The 22,677-nt window shown below is 35.8% G+C and overlaps 2 protein-coding genes across 2 annotated transcripts in view; both read right to left on the bottom strand.

The window, feature by feature from the left end:
* Positions 1 to 43: 43 nt before the first annotated feature.
* Positions 44 to 14,556, bottom strand: LOC113240263 (zinc carboxypeptidase-like). Its single transcript, XM_026477520.1, has 8 exons — positions 14,163 to 14,556; positions 13,833 to 14,036; positions 12,849 to 13,041; positions 12,097 to 12,172; positions 8,434 to 8,636; positions 6,585 to 6,669; positions 1,821 to 1,875; positions 44 to 335 (listed from the first exon to the last, which is right to left on the bottom strand). The coding sequence occupies exons 1-8, from the start codon at positions 14,444 to 14,446 to the stop codon at positions 44 to 46; spliced, it is 1,392 nt and encodes a 463-aa protein (XP_026333305.1). The 5' UTR covers positions 14,447 to 14,556.
* A 6,059-nt stretch (positions 14,557 to 20,615) lies between these two features.
* Positions 20,616 to 22,677, bottom strand: part of LOC113240262 (zinc carboxypeptidase A 1-like) — a gene marked incomplete at its 3' end in the record, with an annotated part of 5,081 nt that continues 3,019 nt past the window's right edge. The window contains exon 4 of the mRNA XM_026477519.1: positions 20,616 to 20,647. Within this exon, the coding sequence (XP_026333304.1) occupies positions 20,616 to 20,647 (32 nt within the window). The remainder of the gene's footprint in view (positions 20,648 to 22,677) is intronic.

The following is a 22,677-nucleotide window of genomic DNA, read 5'->3' as shown; positions in this document are numbered from 1 at the left end:
AATCAATTAGAAAACTTTATTTCGCAACATAAAATAATAAAAACTACTCTTGTAACAAAACTACAAATAAAACATTGAAAATAACCCCAGATGCCTTCATTAAGCCGTCTCTTTGTCCACTCGTAGCATTTTCTGATGTTAAATAATTGAGTTGCGTCAAAAGGGGTTTACCACTATTATTGTCTACGTGATCAAATGTTTCAAACATTTCTGTTTTAATTTGTAGAAACGACAACAATCCATCCAAAGTTTCGGCGCAGGTAGGTATAATTTGTTCAGATGGTAAAGCGTAGCCAAACATGTCTTTGTCACGGAGGTACACAGTTAAAACGTATCTGAAACCAGAACATACAATAAAATATAAAAAAGAAGCAACACTGCACTTTTCAGTTGTACCTACTGACACAAGTTAGTTACCAAATCTCATCAAGTATATAACCAGAAATAGAGGCAAAATGTCATTTAATTTGTTTGAAAACTATTCTGCCATATCATTTTGGCTACACCGAGTTCAAAACAATTGAACTCAAAAAGGTGACGTCAATGGGTGTCGTCAACTGTTTCACTTCAAACCGACCATTTAACTTGAGCTTTGCTATAATGGACGAAAATTGCAACAAAAATTACATATTTAATTACCGATGAAATTTGATTCCGTTTGTTTTATAATTAGATGTTTTGCTGTTTTTCCCACACCACCGAAAAGAACAACACGGCATTATCAGAGACATTACGTATATTTATTGCAATAAATACAGAATATTTTTTGGAATATACGGAGACGTAGTTAGCCTGTCTATATTTCAGTGCAAACGAGTTGATATTTATAAGAGCTGTATCGCTAATGTATTACCAGGAGTATACGGCCCTTATTTCGTCTCTATTTCTGATAATATACTCGATGCCTAATCTAAATCATCAGTTTTTAGAATTTTTATCAGTTTGTCTGTGGGTTTCATAAGCTTAAATTAACATTTAGAGTTTGTTTTATATCAATCGGTAAACAAATAAAAAAGGTATGTCAATTTTAAAGCGCGCGCTTCGCGGGTCTTGCGCAGAAGTTAGACAAGGTGCACTGACCAAACAATTTGATCTTTAATTGTTAGATACACTTATTAACACGTCGCCGTCTAGAATTATAAGACTGTTTTTGGCATCGACTACATAACCAGAAAAGCAGACGAAATAAGATCCATGTATACCTGGCAACTCATCAGGCAAATGGGCCTCATATCACTTTTAAATATCAACTCTCGTTTGCACTGAAATCACAAATTAGAAAGCTGAGATAGTACAGCGCTAACAAGTGACCCGTGTGTACGTCTCCGTATATTACAAAAATATTTCGTATTTATTGTAATAAAGATAATAATATCTCTGACTATGGGGGCTGTTCCATTCGGTGGTGTGGGAAAAACAGCAAAATGTCTAAATACAAAACAAACGGAATCACATTTCATCGGTAATTAAATATTAAATATGTAATTTTTCAATTTTCGTCCATTATAGCAAAGCTCAAGTTAAACTGGTCGACTTGAAGTGAAACAGTTGACGACACCCGTCAATTGTTTCGAATTCAAATGGTAATGAATTGGCAGAATAGTTTTCAAACAAATTAGATGACATTTCATCTCTATTTCCGGTTATATACATGATGGTTTTTGGTCTCATCTGTCTAATGTATATAAGTTTTTTCGCAATATTTATTTATTTTGCACTATTTTGGGATTATTTTTAGTGTCAGGCATTTCCACATTTCAAGTTGGGTACAATTTATCTAAATACCGAAATTTACATGCAACATAATGTTTGGAACTTACGGGACTTTAATGGCACTCTTTATCCACGAAGTACTACTGCCCGAGGCCAAAAATGCTAAAAACATAAACGAGTAATATAAGGCAAAGACAAAGTAGAAAATAGGAAAATCGCCTTGATTCAACTGAAGGTAATTGGCATACAATGAATATTTCTTCCTTTGACGCTATAGCAAATCAGTTGATATGAGGTCACGTCATTATAAGAAAACCTTTACAATGCACATCGGAGAAACATTACAGAACCCTTCGAAAATATTCGAAGAACTCCATCCATGAATTATAACACATAATACAGCTTGGCTTTGTTAGAGCCACAACTTAAGGGCGTTTGTACACTCCGATCAATATCCGTTCCGAATCCAAGAATACATAGACCCAGAAAACTTGGAGCGACTTCGGATGTCGCTTGTTCGCAGGGTGAAAATACAGACATCGTAATATTTCCTCCAATTTTAATCAATTGTAGCTATTCTGATGCTCTATTTCATATAGTGTTTAAATTGTTAATCAAGTATGTGTCCTTGTACGAAAGAAGGTGATCGAGAAATAAAGAGTTCCGCCTGTCACCATCTCCTAATAAACCGACTTACCAGAGGGATATTTCATAATAATCACTACGAACTAAAGTAACTTAGCAAGTCATTTTATAATTTTTACCGAATGAGAGTGACCACTTTTGATTTCATTTTATGACATACTTGTTCCTTTTCTCCATCTCTCCGCACTGCCGCCACTGAAGGTTCGACTCAGATCGGACGCAGTGTACAAGCACAACGTTAATACAAATAATACTGTAGTTATTTCGGTCCGTCTTCGGTCGATTTCGGAAGACGAAATTCGAATTTATGGCGCATATATATTGCGAATATATATCTCTTATATAAATAGTACTACGATTACTTCGGACTGCCATTTCTCGAATTTGGAACTGATACGGATCGGATGTAGTGTGCAAACTATCTAAGGATATAATATATAGTTGATATTTGCAAAAACTGTGTTTTTAGCGTCTCCAGTGTACCATTATGGTGTTAGCAGTAGGTAGACTGCTACATCGCGTCACACCAAACTCGGTTTGACGAAGACTTAACCCTTTATAGGGCAGAATTTTTTGAATAGAAATTAACAACTTTTGGTATCTCAACACTAAATGGGTTTAAAATGGAACCCTGAAAAATGAAATATTAACTAGTCAATTATCCTGGTTTTGTCTGTACAGGGTGGTTACATATGTAACCAAGACCATTTAGGTAATAAGCCGGTGGTTATATTTGTAACCATGACTGTTAAGGGTCAGTGACAGTAATTGTGGACAAACGAAAAAGAAAAACAGGTTCTAATAAGAAATATCAAAAATGTTTATTTTAAAATACTCATTAACAGTCTTGAACTGGTATTTATTAATAAAAATTTAAATTTTAATGCAATAGTAACAATTTGTCATGCCTACAATAACAATCAGTCTTAGACAGCATTCTTGAGATCTAAACTAAATTACATAAATTCTTTATTATTAGATAATTAACAGTCTTACACAGTAATTAACAGACATAGTTTCAAAGTAATCAGTCTAAAGAAGAACAAACAGAGTAAACTTATCAAAATGTACTTATTAAATAAAAAATAATCCTGCGTACATAATCATCAATCATCTGGGGACCAAGCCCTTCAAAATGTAGTTTATAAATTTAAATAAAATTCTTATTGATGGCACATCTTCTTACAACCATTCAAATGAAAATCTTTGAAACATCCTAAACAAAGGGACACCTCACAAATATTGCATCCTATTCTACTACGGACCGGTTTTTCTTTTGTACTGCAGTATCCACAGCGTTTACAAGTTGTTCTCTCGGGGAAATGAGGTTGATCAGCAACAAACTTGGGTTTGTTTGTAATTCCAGATTGTCGTTTTCTACTCATGTAGTCAGATATCAGCTCATCAGCTAACTTACTTCGAAAAGACAAATGAGAAAGCCTTTTAGCATGAGGAAGAACGTCTTTAGCTACCTCCCGGTAAACAATATAGGAGTTCACAACAGCACAGTCAAGCAAATAATAAAATATTTTTAGCCACCAACGACGACTTTTCCATGATACGGTGTAAGATGCCATTAATTGATCGAAACGATCGACACCTCCCATGTATATATTGTAATCAGCTATTGATTTGGGGCATTTCACTTGTTCTTTTCTTCCTTCTCGATTAGTTCGCAAAACGGATGTAATAGCAGCAGGATTATGCATATTTGATGCCATCAAGACGCATTTCTTTCCTCTATCTTTCCATTTTGTTATAGAAACGGAGCCATCCATCACACTATCAAAGTCACCTGTAGCAAGATCTTTGTCGTCGCGCAATCGTTCCTTGGGAAAGTATTTTCTTGTTGCCAGTAATGTTCCGCAAGCGAAGATTTGTTTGGACAAAAGTTTCGTCAACAGGCACAGCGAATTAAAAAATCGATCAAAATAAACGCAAAATCCCAGACCTACAAAAGTCTGCGTCAGTTTCATAACCACTTCTTCGCCCAACCCAACCTCTGATGATGGTTTATCTTTTTTGCCCTCGTAGATTTCCATGCAACACATGTATCCGGTTACAGCACAGCATAAGACCCAGACTTTGAAGCCGCGCTTGATCGGTTTTAATGGCATATATTGCTTTAGCATTGAGCGACCCTTGAAGGGTATCATGCTTTCATCAACACTAAGAAACCGAGATGGGCTAAAGACTTTTTTGAAATTTTCAGAGAGCATGTTCAATAGGGGCCGAACTTTGTGGAGTCTGTCATACTCAGGATCGCCGCGGATTTTCATGGTAGAGTTGTCATTCAGATGTAAGTATCAGAGGATCTTTAGAAATCTTTTGACAGTCATCAAGCCTGATATGCGAGCACAAAAAAAGTTTTGATCAGTAGACCAGTAGTGACGTACAGAAGGAAGAACGTTGAAGCCCATAATAATTAATATACCGAAAAATGCGTGAAGTTCCTTTACATAAAGGTTCAATTTGTTTCCAGAGTACAGGTTGCTTTGATCTACTATATGCTGAAACATCTGATTCGTAAAAAATAACATAAAAATTTTTAATGGTGAAGATAAATCGATCTCTACATTAATACCACTGTAAGTGCCAAATTTATGATTTTTATGCTCGGGTGGTTCTCGAAATATTTTACGAAATTTATACGGATCAGATTGATTTACTTGTTGACCTCGAACGCTGTGACCTCCTCGTCTACTCGAGCTTGAACGCTGCTGCCCCCTAATGGTAGTACGAACTCTCCCTCTTACCCTTGGACCTCTAGTTCGGACGCCACGGCTTCGTCTAGGCTGACCGCACTCCACAGGAACTGATGACGGAGCAGGCGAAGGTATTGGAGATATAGGTATGGGAGAATCATCCATTGGAATATCTCTGGAGGGATTTTGTAGTAAGTCGAAACAGTGTTCGGCTTCTTGATGCAAAAACGGGATATCATCTTCATCAGCAGACAAAGTTCTAATAGGCGGTGGCGGAACTGTAGATGACTGAGAAACATGTGGAGACTCTGGTAAGTTAATCACAGATTTCCGCGTTCTTTGTGATGATGGCAACACACTAAGAGGAAGGAGATCCTCTGGATCAGAATCGCCCCCAACATCGGAATTCTCAGCTTGTTCTTCATCAATCGCCCATAGAATGGCTTCGTATTCTTCGTAGGGCATTTTGTCAAGGTCCAAAATTTTTCTAGACATCTAAAACAAACATAATTTGACATAAAACATCGACTCTGACTTATTAGCAAAAAAAAAAATACTAATTGTTAGCTACCCACATTACTCTGATAACTTGATCAAACCTGCACGCTAAAAATACCTACATTTTGGTTTGAAAAATTATCTTTGCCCAAATTATTAGGATTAATTGTGTGAATTTATCGAAAAGAAGAATATTTTTACTAATAGAAAATACTAATAAAGTACTCGGGTAGTTAAATTTTATCACCATGAAAGACAAAATACGAGACACTTCAAAACATAACCTAAAATTGATGAAATTCGGCATACAAATTTGAGATGTAATTGTAGCCCAAAGAGTAATTTAATTTAAAAAAATTTGTATATCACATTAATGTAATATTAATAAATAACTAAATTACTTACCTTGAAGGCCTTAAAGTGTAATAATCCATTTAAAAACAATTAAAATACACAGCGGCACGTTTACTCTGCTCGTCGTATGGACTAAATGCACAGAAGTCACATTTGTAACCACCAATATTTGGCGCCATTGCAGCCATTTGTGACTAAGATAACGCTGGTGGTTAAATTTGGTGAACTCTGCCCGTTTAAGGACTACGCGTTATTACCATAAGGGTGACGTTTCACACAACAGTATTCGTAAAATCGACCTTACTGTCAGGTGGGGCGGGTGGTTACAATCGTAGTACTAATTTCAAGTCTACCCTATAAAGGGTTAAATGGCATGATAAAGCACATAATATTTATATTTATATAATTTGATGACCTCCGTAGTGATGTGGCTTGCACATTAGTTTTCATGGTATCGCCATCTCTGAGGTTCCGGGTTCGGTCCCCGGTCAGGTTAATGTAGAAAAAATACACTAACTTTTCTGTTATTATCTCGTATGTGGGTGTTAGTGGTATCGTTGTTTCCGATTTCCACAACACAAGGGCTTTTGTTTGCTTACTTTGGAATCAGAGCAACATATGTGATGTTGTCTAATTATTATTTATTTATTAATTTTAAAAAGCTCCCACCTCTAGTTTCGAATAGATTTCCAACAGTATATTCTGTACCATATCGATTTGATATACTGCTGACAACTTCCGTGACCATTGTTTTCTGGAAATAAAAAAATCATAAAAACTAAATTATCGCCTGTATATAGTGTAATAATACAATATGTGTATTGGTACTCTCGTAGCCTAAACGTTCCTTTAGAACATATTTTCCTCCTCAGAAAATGTCTGCTTTTTACAACGAAGTATGATTTTATTATATAGTAACTATAGTCTGTCTTTTTTGAAGATGGAGTAAAATTTTAGTTCATTGTGCAAAAGTGTTGTGATTGTGTTGTAGTGACTGCAGTCGATAAAAATTCTATCGACTATCGATTGAATGTTGATTATACTTATGCAATAAAAAGCCGAACTTGTACCATTTGAATCATCATCGACCCACTATTCGTTTAACTACTTGGCACAAATTCATTTGGATTGTCCATTTTTGTAACTTCATAAATACATAGACTACATTTAGAAGTATATCTATTAAAATAGTACTAATAATAATAATAATGTATTTATTTCCAAGCATTACTTCACAGCTAAGACATTAAATCAAGGGTAAGATTAGAACATTACAAGATATATTCCCTGACTCTCAAAATTGGAACAAAGAAGGCATAACGCAATTAGTAATCAATAGAACGTAGTAACATTAACAATTCTGACATTTTTGGCAAAATATTACCTTCTTTCACAATCTATCGATAAAACTGTCGACAATAACTATATTTTAAATTTTTATTGAATTGATATTCAACTATTTTTTGTGAAATTACTCCACTAGTTTGTTATAATTATTACTACAAAGATCGAACACTCAGAAAAAATTCTTTCGATCCGGCCGGATTCGAACCGACGTCTTCTAGCATACCGTGCCAGACGTTATACCAACACATCACGGAACGAATCAGCGGACCTCACAAATTTTTCTATGTGCTTGTTGTTGTGTCTTTGTATTTGGTTTTTCAACGACTTTTTAGTCGTAGCGCCATCTCACAGTTAGGCGGGAAATGACCAAACATCACTTACACATCACGTGACTGGCGATGATACTCTACTTTCTGACATGACTACAAATAATCGCAGTACAGAGTACTAAAAAAATCGATCTCAATTGTACGTGGAATTATATATAATTACCAAGTTTTATTGAAATCGGATTCATCCCCTAGTTCGCCTCTATACGGGACACAGGAGATAATAAAAATCGGTTCTCACTACTCAAAATATATTGAGAGAAAAAAAGCCTTGAATTGGAGAATAGCAAAATCAACCATTAAAATAATTGGTCCTTGTAATAAAATTTAGGCGCTATTTATAAAAATGAATCTTCATGCGTGAACAGCCACCCTTAGAGGTGGATGATTTTCTTCGAAATTAAATGGGACCACTATGGAGGTACTCTCTTTCCAACAAAAAAAGAATCATGAAAATCGGTTCACAAATACCGGAGTTATCGCGTAACATACATTCAAAAAAAACATACAGTCGAATTTCGGTTAAAAAGAAGGCGGTTCTCAATCCAACTGGTTTTTTTTAATGTTACGCGATGACTCCGGTAATTGTGAACCGACTTTGAAGATTTTTTCTTGCTGGAAAGAGGATACCTCAGTATTAGTCCCATTTATATTTGATAAAAATATTCCACCAAGTTTTATTGAAATTGGTTACCGGAAAGTGTGCGAAACTGGATTCAATGCGAATATTTTCTTCAAATTTAAAAGGAACCACACTGAGGTTACTCTCTTTTCAACGAAAACACCTCCTCCTTTGTTTCAAGTCGGTTAACAAATAAATAAAGTTAATAATGTCTACGTACCACTTCGTCGTAATTATCTTGGTGTTCTCTTGAATTATCATATGGCAATATCAAGAACTGCCCGTATGAATGGATAGATATATAATATTCCAACGTGGTGCTTTTAGTAAGGACGAAATCTCGTAAGGCTCTGCTTTCTGACTCAGAAAATGGATATGGACCACAGTAAAGTTTTGACGATATGTTCGAGCTTATGCGCGCAGCTGCAAAAAAAGGATCACTTCATTATACATAATAACCGCTCACGTGATACATGCAGCCGTAGACGCATACCACACCTAGAGGAGCCGGTGATGATTTTATACCGATTTATCGGATATCGAAGTTATAACAGGGTAAAAGAACTAATATGAATTGCTATTTCGGTAACTACTCTAGCAAACCATACAGTTATTGATGCCTGGGTCTGTCATTTAAAAAAATAAACAACTTCAAAAATACGTCACGACAATCGTGTGTGCTATTGTTTGGCTGGTGATTTCGGTGTTTATTTATTGAAAACATACCGTAAGTAGCGTTTTTTAAGTTTACCCTGAATATAAATGTTTATAAACTATACTTTAAGGAGTGATTTCATTGCTGCATTTTATTTGAGATGTTTTTGTTGGTAGTACGGAGAGTATTTATTTAGCAATGCATAATATTATTTTTTATTTATAAAAACTTGTATTTAAACTGAATGCTTTTTTAATTTGCGAAACCAAATAGCCGCCAATTATTTGCGGTAGGAGGAGCGCATCGCGTGAGCGGTTACAACGCTAACTATTAGTTAGATTTTGGCATCAACCATTACAAAAATTCCGGTGCATGCATTTTGGCATATATTAATAATAATAAATGTTTATTTCAGTAATACAATTAACTTTACATTAACAGTGGATGGTACCTCCTATTAAGCTTATCAAGCCTGTGTCAGGAGGCACCGCTCTTCCATAGCTATAAATACATATTTAACATTTTTAACTTATACTTCATGTAGTGTTTAATTTTTACATTTCCAAAGATCGACAAAAACAAAACAAAAAATTTTTTTTTTTGACAATTTTCAATTTTTTTAACTTCTAATTTTAAATTTAATTTGAATCTTAAAACGTATGTGTGTGTATTTGTATATGAAAAAGTATGTGTGTGTGCGTGCGTGCGTGCGTGCGTGCGTGTGCGTGTGTGTGTGTGTGTGTGTGTGTGTGTGTGTGTGTGTGTGCGTGTGCGCGTGTGTGTGCGTGCGTGTGCGCGTGTGTGTGTGTGTGTGTGTGTGTGTGTGCGTGTGTGCGTGTGTGTGTGTGTGTGTGTGTGTGTGTGTGTGAGTATGTGTATGTATGTATGTATGTATGTGCGAGTGAGTGTGTGTATGTATGTATGTGTGAGTGAGTAAGTGAGTGAGTGTGAGTGTGAGTGTGTGTATGTATGTATGTATGTATGTGTGTGTGGGGGGGGGTGTCTGTGTTGTATGTGTGTTAACCTGTTGCCATAGATTAGGAAAGTAGTGTTTTTAAAGCAACTGTTCTAATAGATCTTCGGTTTCCTCGTACGATTTCGACTGTAGCCATTTTGATGTAACTTTTTTGCAGTCTCTATAACTTTTGGCGTATATTTCTAATTCCTTATTAATTAAATTGTACAAATGGGCCGATCGTTTGCTGAATTGTCTGTTTGCAAATGTTGTATTTACTTTAGGTACTTGTGCCACAATGTCTTTCCTTCTCCTCTTCGAAATTTTTAGATCATATTTTAGTGACCTATGTTGTCTGAGTACAGTTTGAGTGATGTAGAGTTTCCTTACAGTGGCTAAATTTGATAGTTGATACAAACTGCTAGTGGCAAATCGTCTTTTTTTAAAATACATTATTTTAAGCAAATTGCGTTGCGCACGTTCCAACTCGAGAAAACGAGTTTTAGCAGCTCCACCCCATACAGGAATACAATAAATCAATACAGATTGAACCAAACTCACGTATATTTCCTTAAGTATATCCCTAGACGACGATTATATTACAAGTACAAATAAGAATATTGTAGGGAATAAAGTCATTAATGACCTGAACCATGTTTTTATTTTTTTATCGACCCCATTATGTTGTTTTTGTACATATGTTACGCGATAACTCTTGTGAACCGATTTTGATGATTCTTAGATGATTCTGGCACATTAGCAGTGGTCCCATTTAAATTTGAAGAAAATATTCCACCTCTAAGGGTGGCAAACCAGAGAATAAATCCGGTTTCGCGCACATTCCGGTAACCGATTCCAATAAAACTTGGCAAATAGATGTAATTTAACGAAATTTTGAGGTCGGTGTTTTTAGTACTCTATACTGTGATTATTCATCTATGCTATTAATATATAATAAGCAGATTAATATAAATTGTAATCTTAAAATCATTTTTGTCATATATTGAGGGTTAAATTTGCAAACAAATTTTAGAAATATTTAAAATAAATGCGGCCATCTATATTATTCTGCTAAATACCAACTGGCCGGATCCAGTTGAAAAGCGTACCAAAAGGCTTATAAGTTACAAGTGACTCGGAATTAGTACAAATGAAGCCGCAGAGCCCTGAACACTGCTGTGGAGTTGCCTGCTTATCGATATTCTACAGGATATAATATATTACAGAGAGTGTGCGAGGGAATTGCACGATTTAGTTCCTTCCTATGGAGTGGAATTCTATCATATTCTGAACGCCATAACTTGAACCTTTTCAAGGCGAGAGTGAATAGGCTTATATAGATGTGCATGCTCCATCGTCGACCTCTTCGTTACTTTCCATCAGGTGAGATGGATGTCAAAGAAAATATTTTTTAATTTTGAAACAGTGTTACTAAAAACTAAAATCAACAACTAAAATCCGTTGCCCACCGTACCGAACTTGCAACTAGAAATCCGCGGGTAATAGGTCCCCGATTCTACGAACATCTACCCACAGACCTGAAAAGTGTTAGAAACGATGCAACGTTTTGTACCCGACTAAAAAACCTTTTATTGGATATTGAATTGTACAGTGTCGATGAGTTTCTTTTGAAACAATTTTAATTTTATTTTATTCGACAAGCAGTAGTTATACTACTTTATTTTATATTCATTATTATTATTATAATTTTATTACTGACGATCATAGTTATCCCTTGACATTGTATTTCCAATTGTAATATTGTGACATTGATAACATGAAATAAACGATTCTATTCTATTCTATTCTATTCTATTCTATTCTACAGCAAAATATTTTATTTTACTAATAAATATTTTTCTCGTTTGTTTCATATTAAATAAAATTGTTTTCCGTTTAATTATTTATTTGTTTGCATTGTTCTACTTCTCACCTGCTTTTCGAATTGTTCATTTATTATATACATTCAAATCATAATCTATAAAAGAGTTTCTTTGGGCTATTCAACAGATTTCAAATGTCTAACTATGAACGTGACATATCTTATATGTAATCATTGATATATAACACATTAATGTTATTTTTTAAATCGACGATATATAAGAAATTTAATTAAATATTAATTAATAGTAACTTTTACAAGTTGAGGCTGACTAACTACTGTCTCTCTACTGTGTCTAACGACTGTCTCTTTCTATTTCAACTTTCATCGTAATGCGAAAGATAAAACAGAAAACAAAGTCTAATGAAAACTGCAACTTGTGTGTACTTACTGCCAAAAGTGTAAGGAAAATTGGCATTAAGGTCAACTCCGTGGTTGTTATAGCGATTTTTCACCCATAATCGATCCTGAAAATACAATATTTTTAAAATATCGTTCTTTTAAAGCACTAAACTACATATATGTATAGTGGGGCAATGATCAACTAGCTATTATTCTAGTTGCTACTGTATTACAATGGTATATAAATATATGTCGTGGATAAAAACCTGACTTGGCAATAAATTGATATTTATACGTAATTAACGTTTTATATTAATATTTCATATTAGTTGAAATTTAAAAAAAGATTCAAGTAAATTGAATGCATTTCCACTATACGGAAATTTCTAACGCTTCATCACGCGACTTAGAGGCCACACGGTATCTTTAATGATTTTGGTACAAAAAACATAAATTTTTACACATATTTATAAATTGTTACAATTTTTTATAATTTTTATACACTTTTATAAGTTTTTATTAACAGTGGATGAAACCACAGCTGCGCATGAGCCTAGAACGCTACACTACCGTAATCATTAGGGGCACCGTGTAATGATGCAGACGTATCGAATTAAAAATTCACTAATTTAAAATGTATTCAAATGTGTAACAACTTTTTAATAACTGATTTATTTATGCTTAAATTTGCAACAAGTACACATTTGGTTCCTGTAATATGACTACATCTTTATGGTAGATCATTTAATACTGAAAATGCGAGGTGGCTCGAATTATATGTCTGAGAGTGTAACTACTAACCATTGCATGAGTATACTGAAATCCATCAGGATTAAGTATAGGTATGAAAAACCATTCATAAGTCAAAGCGATTTCCCTCAGAACCTTGTCCTTTTCACTTTTAGCTGTAACTATAGCATTTAACATGTACGTCACGAAAGCTGGTGAGATCCACTCTCTCCCGTGGATTCCACCTTCTATGATAACAGAAGACCTGTAAATGTTAAACCGGACAAGTCCGAAGATTGCACTAAAGTAGTTGAAGACAGTGCTATATTGTGGGAAATAGAAACCTACAATAAACACACGTGACCTTTAGGCTTTTCGATGAAGGAAATCCTCGTGATGAAACCTGCACGTCGAGGAAGGTTCACAACCCTCGGAAAAGATGTGAAGTCCCCATGACGGATTATGGCCTAAACCCTCGCCTAAAAGGAGACCCGTGACCAGCAGTGGGCTATATACATGGGTTGATGATGATGAACGATGAAAAATACAATAAATGGATAAGGATGGTGCATTTAAAGTGTGAGAAGAAGTTTATTGTTCTAATGGTTTATCACACACACTTGTGAGTGACAAGCTTTCCAGAAAATTTTAATTCTGTTTTAATGCGCATAGCAAATAGTAAACACGGTGACCTATGCACTTGTTTTTATTTAGTAGCAGCAGAGCTCCTTGTGAAATAGTTCGTCCAGGGAAGTATACCTTATCTATTTCTGCCGCCAAGCAGTAATGTCAGCATTACTGTGATCCGGTTTAAAAGGGTTAGAGTGCTGGTCAAATCACAGGCACATGGGACTTGTCTCTGGGTGACGGGCATAGTGGCAATGCCCCTCAGATCTTTGCGATTTAAAGAGCTGAGTGGCACTACAACTGTTATAGACAGTACCCTACCATCAGGCGCATGACATATTCGTTCCGTCACTTGATATTATAAAAAAGCCTTGTGAAATTAATACAACAATTCAACACTATAAGCGCATAATAACATTAATCTAATACCTCGTCTTTGATCCTTTCAAAACTACTTTAACTGCCTTAATAGGTCTTCCCTCGGCAGTTTTTCCAATTGTCAATATTTCCATTTCTTCAGCATGACGTTTTTGAAAATCAGTGAGCCAATTGTATGTTTGGTTTAGTGTGTTGTATTTGCTCCAGTCGTACTTCTCTGGGGTTTTGTTATCGTCGAGTTGTTGGTCAAATTCACTAAAAGTTGTTATTTTTCAGGTATCAGTGCCAGCAGACGTTTTATGGAAAAATTATACCTTGTGTCTATTGCAAATAATAGGATTTTATGCAAAGATCAATTCAATATCTACGGAAGTGTCTTACCTTTGTATATTATAAATAATTGTTGTCAATTGAATCTTTTCCTTATCAAATGCTTTAAAAAAATAAGGTTTGTCTTCAGGCGATATGACAAATTCCACAAAACGGTTGATTGTACTTGGAGGCACCCAAAAATCAATGGTGTTCATATCCGTTAAGTTGTTCAGTAACGTGAGTTGGTTTTGATTTTCAGGTTTAGCTTTATATAATGTGTAATTAGTGTAATCTTTACAAAGCACACCGTCATTAAACGTCATTATTAGAAATAGATACAAAGATTTTAACATTATTAGGTTATCAAATAACTGATTATTAGTAACAACATGTTAAGTGTTTGTTGCATGGCCTAAGAGATCTTATTGTCTCTGATAAATAACATTATTTCATGAAGATCATTTCGGGGATCAAAACTCCTTCATTGATTTACAACTTAAAAACCACAATTGACTGCGTCGGTGGCCGATTCCCGGGCCGGGAGAAATATTTGTAAGGCCTACATTTATTTATCTCGTGAGTTTGAGTGTAATTTGTGGTATAGACAACCGTGTGTGTCCATGGCACTCGCGACACAGGGTTTCCCTAGTGCGACCCTATGTTGAGTGTGTGCTTTAAAAAACATCAATATTAGAAATTTCATTGCAAAGTCATCATCTGTAAGTTAACAAGTCATTGATACCAATTTAAAGATCCCAAACGTAATAGTTCTATTGTAAATAGCTGAAGAGATGAGTAGTCTGCAGGCTGTCCTGGTAGCAGCATCAGATCAAGAATTGAATTACACCAAATTTCAAATCGATCGGGCAAGTGACAGTAATTTTAATAGATTAAGGCGTTACTTTGCGGAAGTCTATGTTAATCAAAAATGGAAGAAAATTAATGTTTTAATATGGTTTTAATCGACTTTAAATAAACGAGGAGGTTCTCAATTAGACTGTATTTTTTGTAAGATGTTACACGATAACTCCATTTGTGAATCGATTTTGACGATTTTTGTTTGTTGGAAAGGGGTACCTCAGTATTGGTCCCATTTAAATTTGAAGAAAATATTCCACCACTAAGATAGCAAATTAGGGAATGAATCCGGGTTTGCTCACTTTCCGGTAACCGATTCCAATAAAACTTGGCAAATAGATGTAATTTCACTTACTTTTGAGTTCGGTTTTTTAGTACTCTGTACTAAGATTATGCTTTCGCTTAATAATAACACAAAAGCCGACCTTAAAAGTGTGTGAAATAACGTGTATTTGCCAAGTTTTATTGAAATTGGTTAACGGAAAATGAGTGAAATCGAATGCAACCGGAAAAACGCCTTGAATTGGAGAACAGCAAAATCAACCATTAAAATAATTGCTCCTTGCAATAAAATTTAGGCGCTATTTATAAAAATGAATCTTCATGCCTGAAGAGCCACCTTTAGAAGTGGATGATTTTCTTCAAAATTAAATGGGATCACTATGGAGATATCCTCTTTCCAACAAAAAAGAATCATCAAAATCGGTTCACAAATACCGGCGTTATCGCGTAACATACGTACAAAAAAACACATACAGTCGAATTGAAAAACCTCTTCCTTTTTTGTCGGTCGGTTAAAAATAAACATTCATTTTATGACCGAGATCCATTAAATAACTGGGAAAACTGAGGATAATGTTTAAACTGATGTTCATCAATCATAACTAACATATATCGCGATTTAATTGACTTTCAAATAAAACAAAGACATTTTGTTATTAATCTCGCCGTTTGGAAGCATGTCACGAACATACATATCAAATAGTCAAACACACGTATATACAGATAAAGGTCTCAATCTTGTCAACTCCCGTCTTTTTGCGTCTGGGGTTCATAAAATATTAAGTCTGCAGCAATCACACAACGAACGAGGCAACCTCGGTGGCCGAGTGGTTTGCACACCGATTTTCATGGTTCTATCGAACCCCAGCTGGGCCAATGTCTTTATGTTTGTGGTATCGTCATTGTTTCCGATTTTCATGACAGCATTGCTGCAGCTAATTACTTTCCACAATATATGTTACCAGAGAATACTGAAGTATTTTGGTCATATTACTCGCCTATAACCAGACAACCCTGACAAACTGGTTGTGATGGGTAAGGTGGAAGGAAAGAGACTCCGCCGTCGATAACATGACCGATGGGCTGACCACTATGTTAACCTTAGAACTAAGTCCAAACTCATAGTACCACGATTTCGTTTAACTAAGGAAAAGAATTCTTTTATAGGGAACTTATACGTTTTTACAATGAGTCTTGATGTAAGAAAATTATGATTCAAAGTGTATTCTATAACATTTAAGTTTATTTGAAAAGACCAATCCCTAGTGTTTCGTGCTCGTTCTTCTCAGGGAGGTCAGCGTAGTGAACGAGCAGTAGCTTAAGAAATGACGTTTTCAAGTGTTAAAATTTTACCTATGGAATAAATTATTATTTGACCTTGACTTTGACCAATTGACGGCCCTCACTGGCCTCTCTATAAGAACTGCACTTAGAGAGGCCGAAAACATAACCAAATGGAAGAAATCCTCCATAAAGTTTCGAAAGACTTTCAGGGATACGACCTTCAGCAATAAAGAAAACGACTTAGAAGATTTATGAATCTAAAATGAATTACAAAATTTATTTCCACAACTTTAATAAACAACATACCACAATAAGAATATTGTGCCCTTTTAAGGTATAAGATTTGTCAAACATTTTTGTACTAACGTGTTTAGGTTGTACAGTCATAATTTCAACGAGACCAGTCATTGCTTCACGGCAAGCCGGTAATATTTCCTCGGGGGGTATACCATGACCGTAAGTACCGTTGTCTCGGAGATGGATTGTAAAAACGTACCTGAAATGTTATTTAGAATGCGGACAGATGTGTTTAAAGATGAATCATTAGATAAATCGTGTAAATAAACAATTTATAATTATCCAGATATTAGATTTTCGCAACAGCTACACATATTTCAGAATCTAAATCACGTATTTGAATACCATGATATTCAATTATTACTATTCGTGAAATTACTGCACTTGGAAACATTCCTTCAACTCGGTTAGATTCGGACCAGCGCTTTCAGCATACCGTGCCTAACGCTCTCCCATCTGAGCTACTGAACGAACTAGCCGACCATACGAATTTCTCTGTGTTACAGATCTTTTTTTTTTTGGTTTTTAACGACTTTTTTGCCGCTGCGAATTCTATTAATTAATTTGGGTGCTAATACAAACAGCATTTCTACTATAAAATTCAAAAGCACAAGCCTTATAAATGTACAGTCAACATCACATAAAGTTTATAGACTTTGGTTTGAATATCGGCTCCAGTGCAATGGAACATGATCAGTCAATTCCGCTTGATGTACTGCCGTCTGTACATCGATGGTGGAGTTAAGATTAAAAAACATAGATATATAATAATATAGATAATAAAAAATAAAGATTAATATTAAATTAACAATAAACTAGCTGCTCTTGACAGTCATGAAATGTTCTTGAAAGTCGCAAATTCATTTAAGGGGAAATGGGGATTCCAATTGATATTCAAAATATGCCATTTACAAGGGTTAAAACTATTGTGAAACAAAAACTTTATACTAAAGGTTATTATACAACTTCTGCGTACTTGACCCGTTTAGCTCTTTCAGGTATTCTTGATCTAAGATGTTTAAATTAAATATAGTAACGATAAATGTATTCAAATCATTGACTTACAAATAAATGGACGACGGGTCTAATACAAAAACCACGAAAAAAAATGCCCCAAGTCAACCTATTTAAACGTAGTGACATGTAAAGGAATATGAAAAAGCTAAAACGTTGAATTTAAATTGTAATGTCATCGCAGTACTGTCTAATTTTGCTTGCTTCGCTGTCAGTCGAACAAACGAAGACTAAAGCGTGAATGACGCTCTGTATACGATTTTTACGCCCTATAAGTTCGGACACTTTTTAGCGCGGACCCGACGTCCATATAATTGTAAGTCAATGATTCAAATGTATATTTCCAAAGAGTAACCCCTAGAGTTTCTTGCTCATTCTTTTCAGGGGAATCTGCCTTACGAATGAGCTGTAGAGTTTTATCAGTATGACGATTTCAAGTATAATTTACTTACCAATAAAACGAAGATTATTTAAATTTGACTTGAGATCTTTAATTGCCTAAATTTCCTAAAGTAAGGTTCATACCTTCAAACTATCACTGACCCAACCTAAACAATGTCGTGACACATTTCTTTTGGGTTTTAAACAATGCAAAATATATGTTGCAGCAGAGTTTCCCCGAAGCTATAGTCAAGATCCCAAACTATAGACTACATGCGTGATAAGCACAAGGAGCCGATTTTTGTGATATAATTCTTATCAGATTTTTTAGAACATAACACGTATGTAGTAACTTCCCTAGTTATATTAAAAAGATACGGTCTTTGAAAAACGTTTAAAAGAATTTCTAAACAAAAAAAAAACCTACTATAATAAGTCTGAATTTTTTGGCGATAAATGTATTTGAAATTGACTTCATGTCTATATGAAATTTAGGTAATAATTGAAAACACAATTCAGTAAAAAATATTATTAGAAATAAGTATACGAATAATATATATTATAATATATGTTGAAATAATTGTATCATTAGGTTTAAGTTTAAATTGTGTTACGCCCTAACAGGGTATCACATATATGTGTCTAAGTTTATTAAAATGTGAATTGCAATAAACGAAATTAAAATAAATGTAAGAGAAATATATTTTTTTAATAATTATAAAAATATTAATTTGATTAATTTTAAGATAAAAATATTATGTAATAATAATGGTTATTAATAATTATAAAATCAATAATATAATTAATTATCTAAACTAAGTAACTACGTTCAAACTATTTAAGTTATTGATTAATATGCCTGCCGAATTAAGTGACAAATGATATCATGGTATTCAAAAATAAACAGGTATTGAAAAATATTATACCTACTCCAATTAAACTTACTTGGTTTTATAATTTTTTTTCACCCAGCTGGCACTGTCTCCGGAAGCTTTCGCCCCTGAAATCGTAAACATTGAAAACCACTTTATTTAATAATGATTCAATTTGATAAACCCACATTTTTCATTTCAGTTATATACGGTTTTTTAATAGAGACATAACATTTTTGTATTTCAATAAAATACAGTATAATCGAGCTAAAATGTATTCCAGACGAAGTACACGTGTTACATTTAAGAATGGAATCGATCTCGTTCATATGACCACCGGGAGCACGTTTGCAGCGTTCAGTTCTTTGGAGCCAATTTTCCACATATATCGGCCGCAACGTTAGCAATTTCACATTAGAATTTGTTCCTGAGCCTATTTAACGTTGTTGTCTTGTTGGCATAAACCAACGACATAACGTAACCTCATAAAATTCAACGGCGTCAAATCGCATGAGCGAGGTGGCCATTTGACCGGATCATTTAGCGATAATCTCGCACACCTGCTCGCGGTGGTCATATGAACGAGATCAAATTCCATTCTTAAATATAACATGTGTAATGCATCTGGAATGAATTTCAGTTCGAAATCTCAATTATTATTCTGTGTTTTATTAAAATACAAAATTGTTATGTCCTTATTGAAAAACCCGATACTTGTAAGGTTCAATGTTGGGAATTCTAGTTCCATCTTCCTACCTGTCATGTCCTCAAGGAAACGGTTTGAGATATATCTTAAGGGAATTTATCTTTTTCTTATCTATTTCTTTTTCAATAAAGTAAACAGAAAGTCTGTACCTGTGGTAGAGTGGTGAGTGCCGACAATATATTTGTGCTCTGATCTTTTATATATTTTTAAGGCTGCCTGTTTTGCGTAGTTTGCCTGAAATTTTAGAGTGTATTAAATAAACAACATTGTTTATTTTATGATACCAAATGGCGGGATGAACAAGTCATGTGCCCGGTGGTAAATAAGATGAATGAACTTAAAGAACGTGGTGTAACTTACCATCAGGCGTACGACTTGATCGTCCCATCTACATGCCTGTCCATGACAGTTGCAGTGCCACTCAGAGCTTTAAATAGCAAAGATCTGATGGACACTGCCACTGCGCCCATTACCCTGAGACATAAGTTCACAAGTCCCATGTGTCTGTAATTTCACCACATAGGCTAAGTTCGTTCGTTCATGTCAATATAAAAAAAAACTTGCTTAGTTCGCGTTCTTTGCTTACTCGAAGTCAAAGTTCATTCTCGGAATTGGCGTGTATGTAAATATGTGGATATTGGATATTTCAGAACTAACCATTTCATCATAATTTCCCTGATGCTTCGAGTTGTCCGAGTAAGGTATTATGAACATTTGTCCGTAACCTTGAAACGAGAAATAATATTTCAGTTTTGAACTCTTGCGTCGGACTAAATCTGCCAGCGCTCTTGTTTCGGGTTCAGAAAAAGGAGCTGGACCGCAATATGAGTAGTCGTTTGCATCCGTAGAGGTGTCGAACTCTAAAAAGGAATTCAAAATTTTAGCATTATTTTTTCTCTATTATCCATATCCATAGTATTAGCACAGATAATATAATACTATACTAGTACTGATACACAATCTCATACAAAGAAATGTCACACTCGACTCTTAACTCCAATTTTAACTTCAGCAAATACATAGAATCCAAGGCCAAAAATGCAACCAAAAAACGATCTTTCCAGTGTGAGGTGTTACTTCACACTGGGACAGTCCCATATCATTTTACATAAGTTTTGTTTATAGTGCCCCTCCTTACCAGCCTCGTGGTTATGCAGTGTATGCTCGTGGTTGTGCGCGCAGGAACCTTCCAAGTTCAGGTTCTGACCCCAGATCAGCCACTGTATAACTTTCTCACAGACCTCTGTCACTTGACTTCATCCGGTTCATCCAGTACCCTTCCTATCTTCCAGATACGTACCGGAGCTGTAGACAAGCTCACTTCCCGTTGAACATTGCACAACTAGCAGTTGCCACCGCTAAGCCGTCGACTCTGGGTCCACTACCAAATCTCCTCATTGGTGGCGGAGCTGTAAAGCACGCTCACTTCCCGACGCCGAAAAACGACGTCTCTCCTGTTCCCAATAACCTGTGACGGTGTGACCTCCTTTCACCTTCATCTCACCTCTTTGTATCGCCTCTCTCCGCTTGTATCCTATCATTTTTTATTTTACATGTATTTAAATTTGAATTGTTCCATTTTCCTTCTCTTTCTCATTCTCATTTTGTTTTCGTACCACGGTCACTCCCAGCTCGACCGCGACAAGAGTCGGAGCGTTAATAAGCTAATCATGTTTAACATTTTATAAGTCTACAGCCTTCATGTATCTATTTCTGTTTCTATTTCTGTAATTCAGTTTCTCGGCCCTTTTGGGGTAAGTGTACTTATTCATTAAGTTAGGGAGTGTTTTATATTGTTGTACCTGTTTTTCTATATATACCTTTTTATTGTTACAGTCTTATTCCTTTCTTTACAATGCTTTAGTAAATTTTGTGGACCGGAAGTTTCCTATTTCATTGCCGTGAACATCTTCACGGTTAGTTAGGGTTACAACCCTTTCAAACTTAGGCAGCTGGAAGGACCGGAGGATATCTAGCTTATGCTCTACTAGCTCTCCGGGCTGGTGCCGGAGATACCAGTCGCAGTGCCCTGCGACAATCTCCGGACATAGTTTCCAACTTAAAGGGCAACCCACGTGCTCCGCGCGTCTCCTCGCTTCAGGCCCTCAACTAGACCACTACTAAGACGCGCTAGCTGGTCATGAGACAGAAGCCCCGAAAAAATGCAAAACCGGGCAGACAAACATGTCCGTTATGCATGCAGCTAACCACAAACCCCAACGAGTCCATATCCAAGTCCGGGTCCGCCAGCAAAGGCGTATCACTGGCGGAGGACTTGGCCCGATCGCCCGCTGTACCCTGGTCTTGCCGTCGAGCCCGTAGTCTCTCCGGAAAACCCTATCTCTCGGGCCGGTAGATAGGGACAACACACTGGGACAGATGCTTCAGCTGTACCAAGCACAAGTCCGGTCGTGTATGGAATACTGCTACCACCTATGGGATGGCTCTGCTACATACCAACTGGCCAACTTGGATTCAATCGACAAGCGTGCCAAGAGGCTTATATGTGATCCAGAATTAGTAGAGGCGAAGCTGCAGAGCCTTGAACACCTGCCTTGCCTGCTTATCGGTATTCTACAGGATATATCACGGAGAGTGCGCGAGGGAATTACACAAATTAATTCCGCCTTTTCCACCATCGGGGGACCAGGCGTAGGCTGGGGTTCCACCCCTATGTTGTGGATATTCCAAGGATTCACATGAAGCGTTTCGCTTTCACATTTATATGGCGAACGGCTATGGAGTGGAATTCCTGCCTGCAGACTTGTTCCCTGAACGTTATAACTTGGACCTTTTCAAGGCGAGAGTGAATAGGCATTATTTAGGTGTGCATGCTCCGTTGTCGACTTTATCGTCATTTTCCATCAGGTGAGATGGAAGTGAAATGCGC

The sequence above is a fragment of the Hyposmocoma kahamanoa genome, unplaced genomic scaffold, assembly GCF_003589595.1.
Source record: "Hyposmocoma kahamanoa isolate Upper Pololo Valley unplaced genomic scaffold, ASM358959v1 129, whole genome shotgun sequence".
In the NCBI taxonomy this organism is placed as follows: Eukaryota; Metazoa; Arthropoda; class Insecta; order Lepidoptera; family Cosmopterigidae; genus Hyposmocoma; species Hyposmocoma kahamanoa.
Note: the sequence above shows the minus strand (reverse complement) of the source record. Positions and strands in the feature narration are given on the sequence as shown.

Bases quoted from the DNA above. Each gene is read 5' to 3' on its own strand.
- LOC113240263 (XM_026477520.1), bottom strand. From the start codon at position 14,446: ATGTTAAAATCTTTGTATCTATTTCTAATAATGACGTTTAATGACGGT. The intron at 14,037-14,162 runs GTAAGACACTTC...AACAACTTTTAG, and splicing joins ATTATTTATAATATACAAAG to TGAATTTGACCAACAACTCG. The intron at 8,637-12,096 runs GTAAGTACACAC...CTTTTTTTGCAG, and splicing joins TTTTCCTTACACTTTTGGCA to CTGCGCGCATAAGCTCGAAC.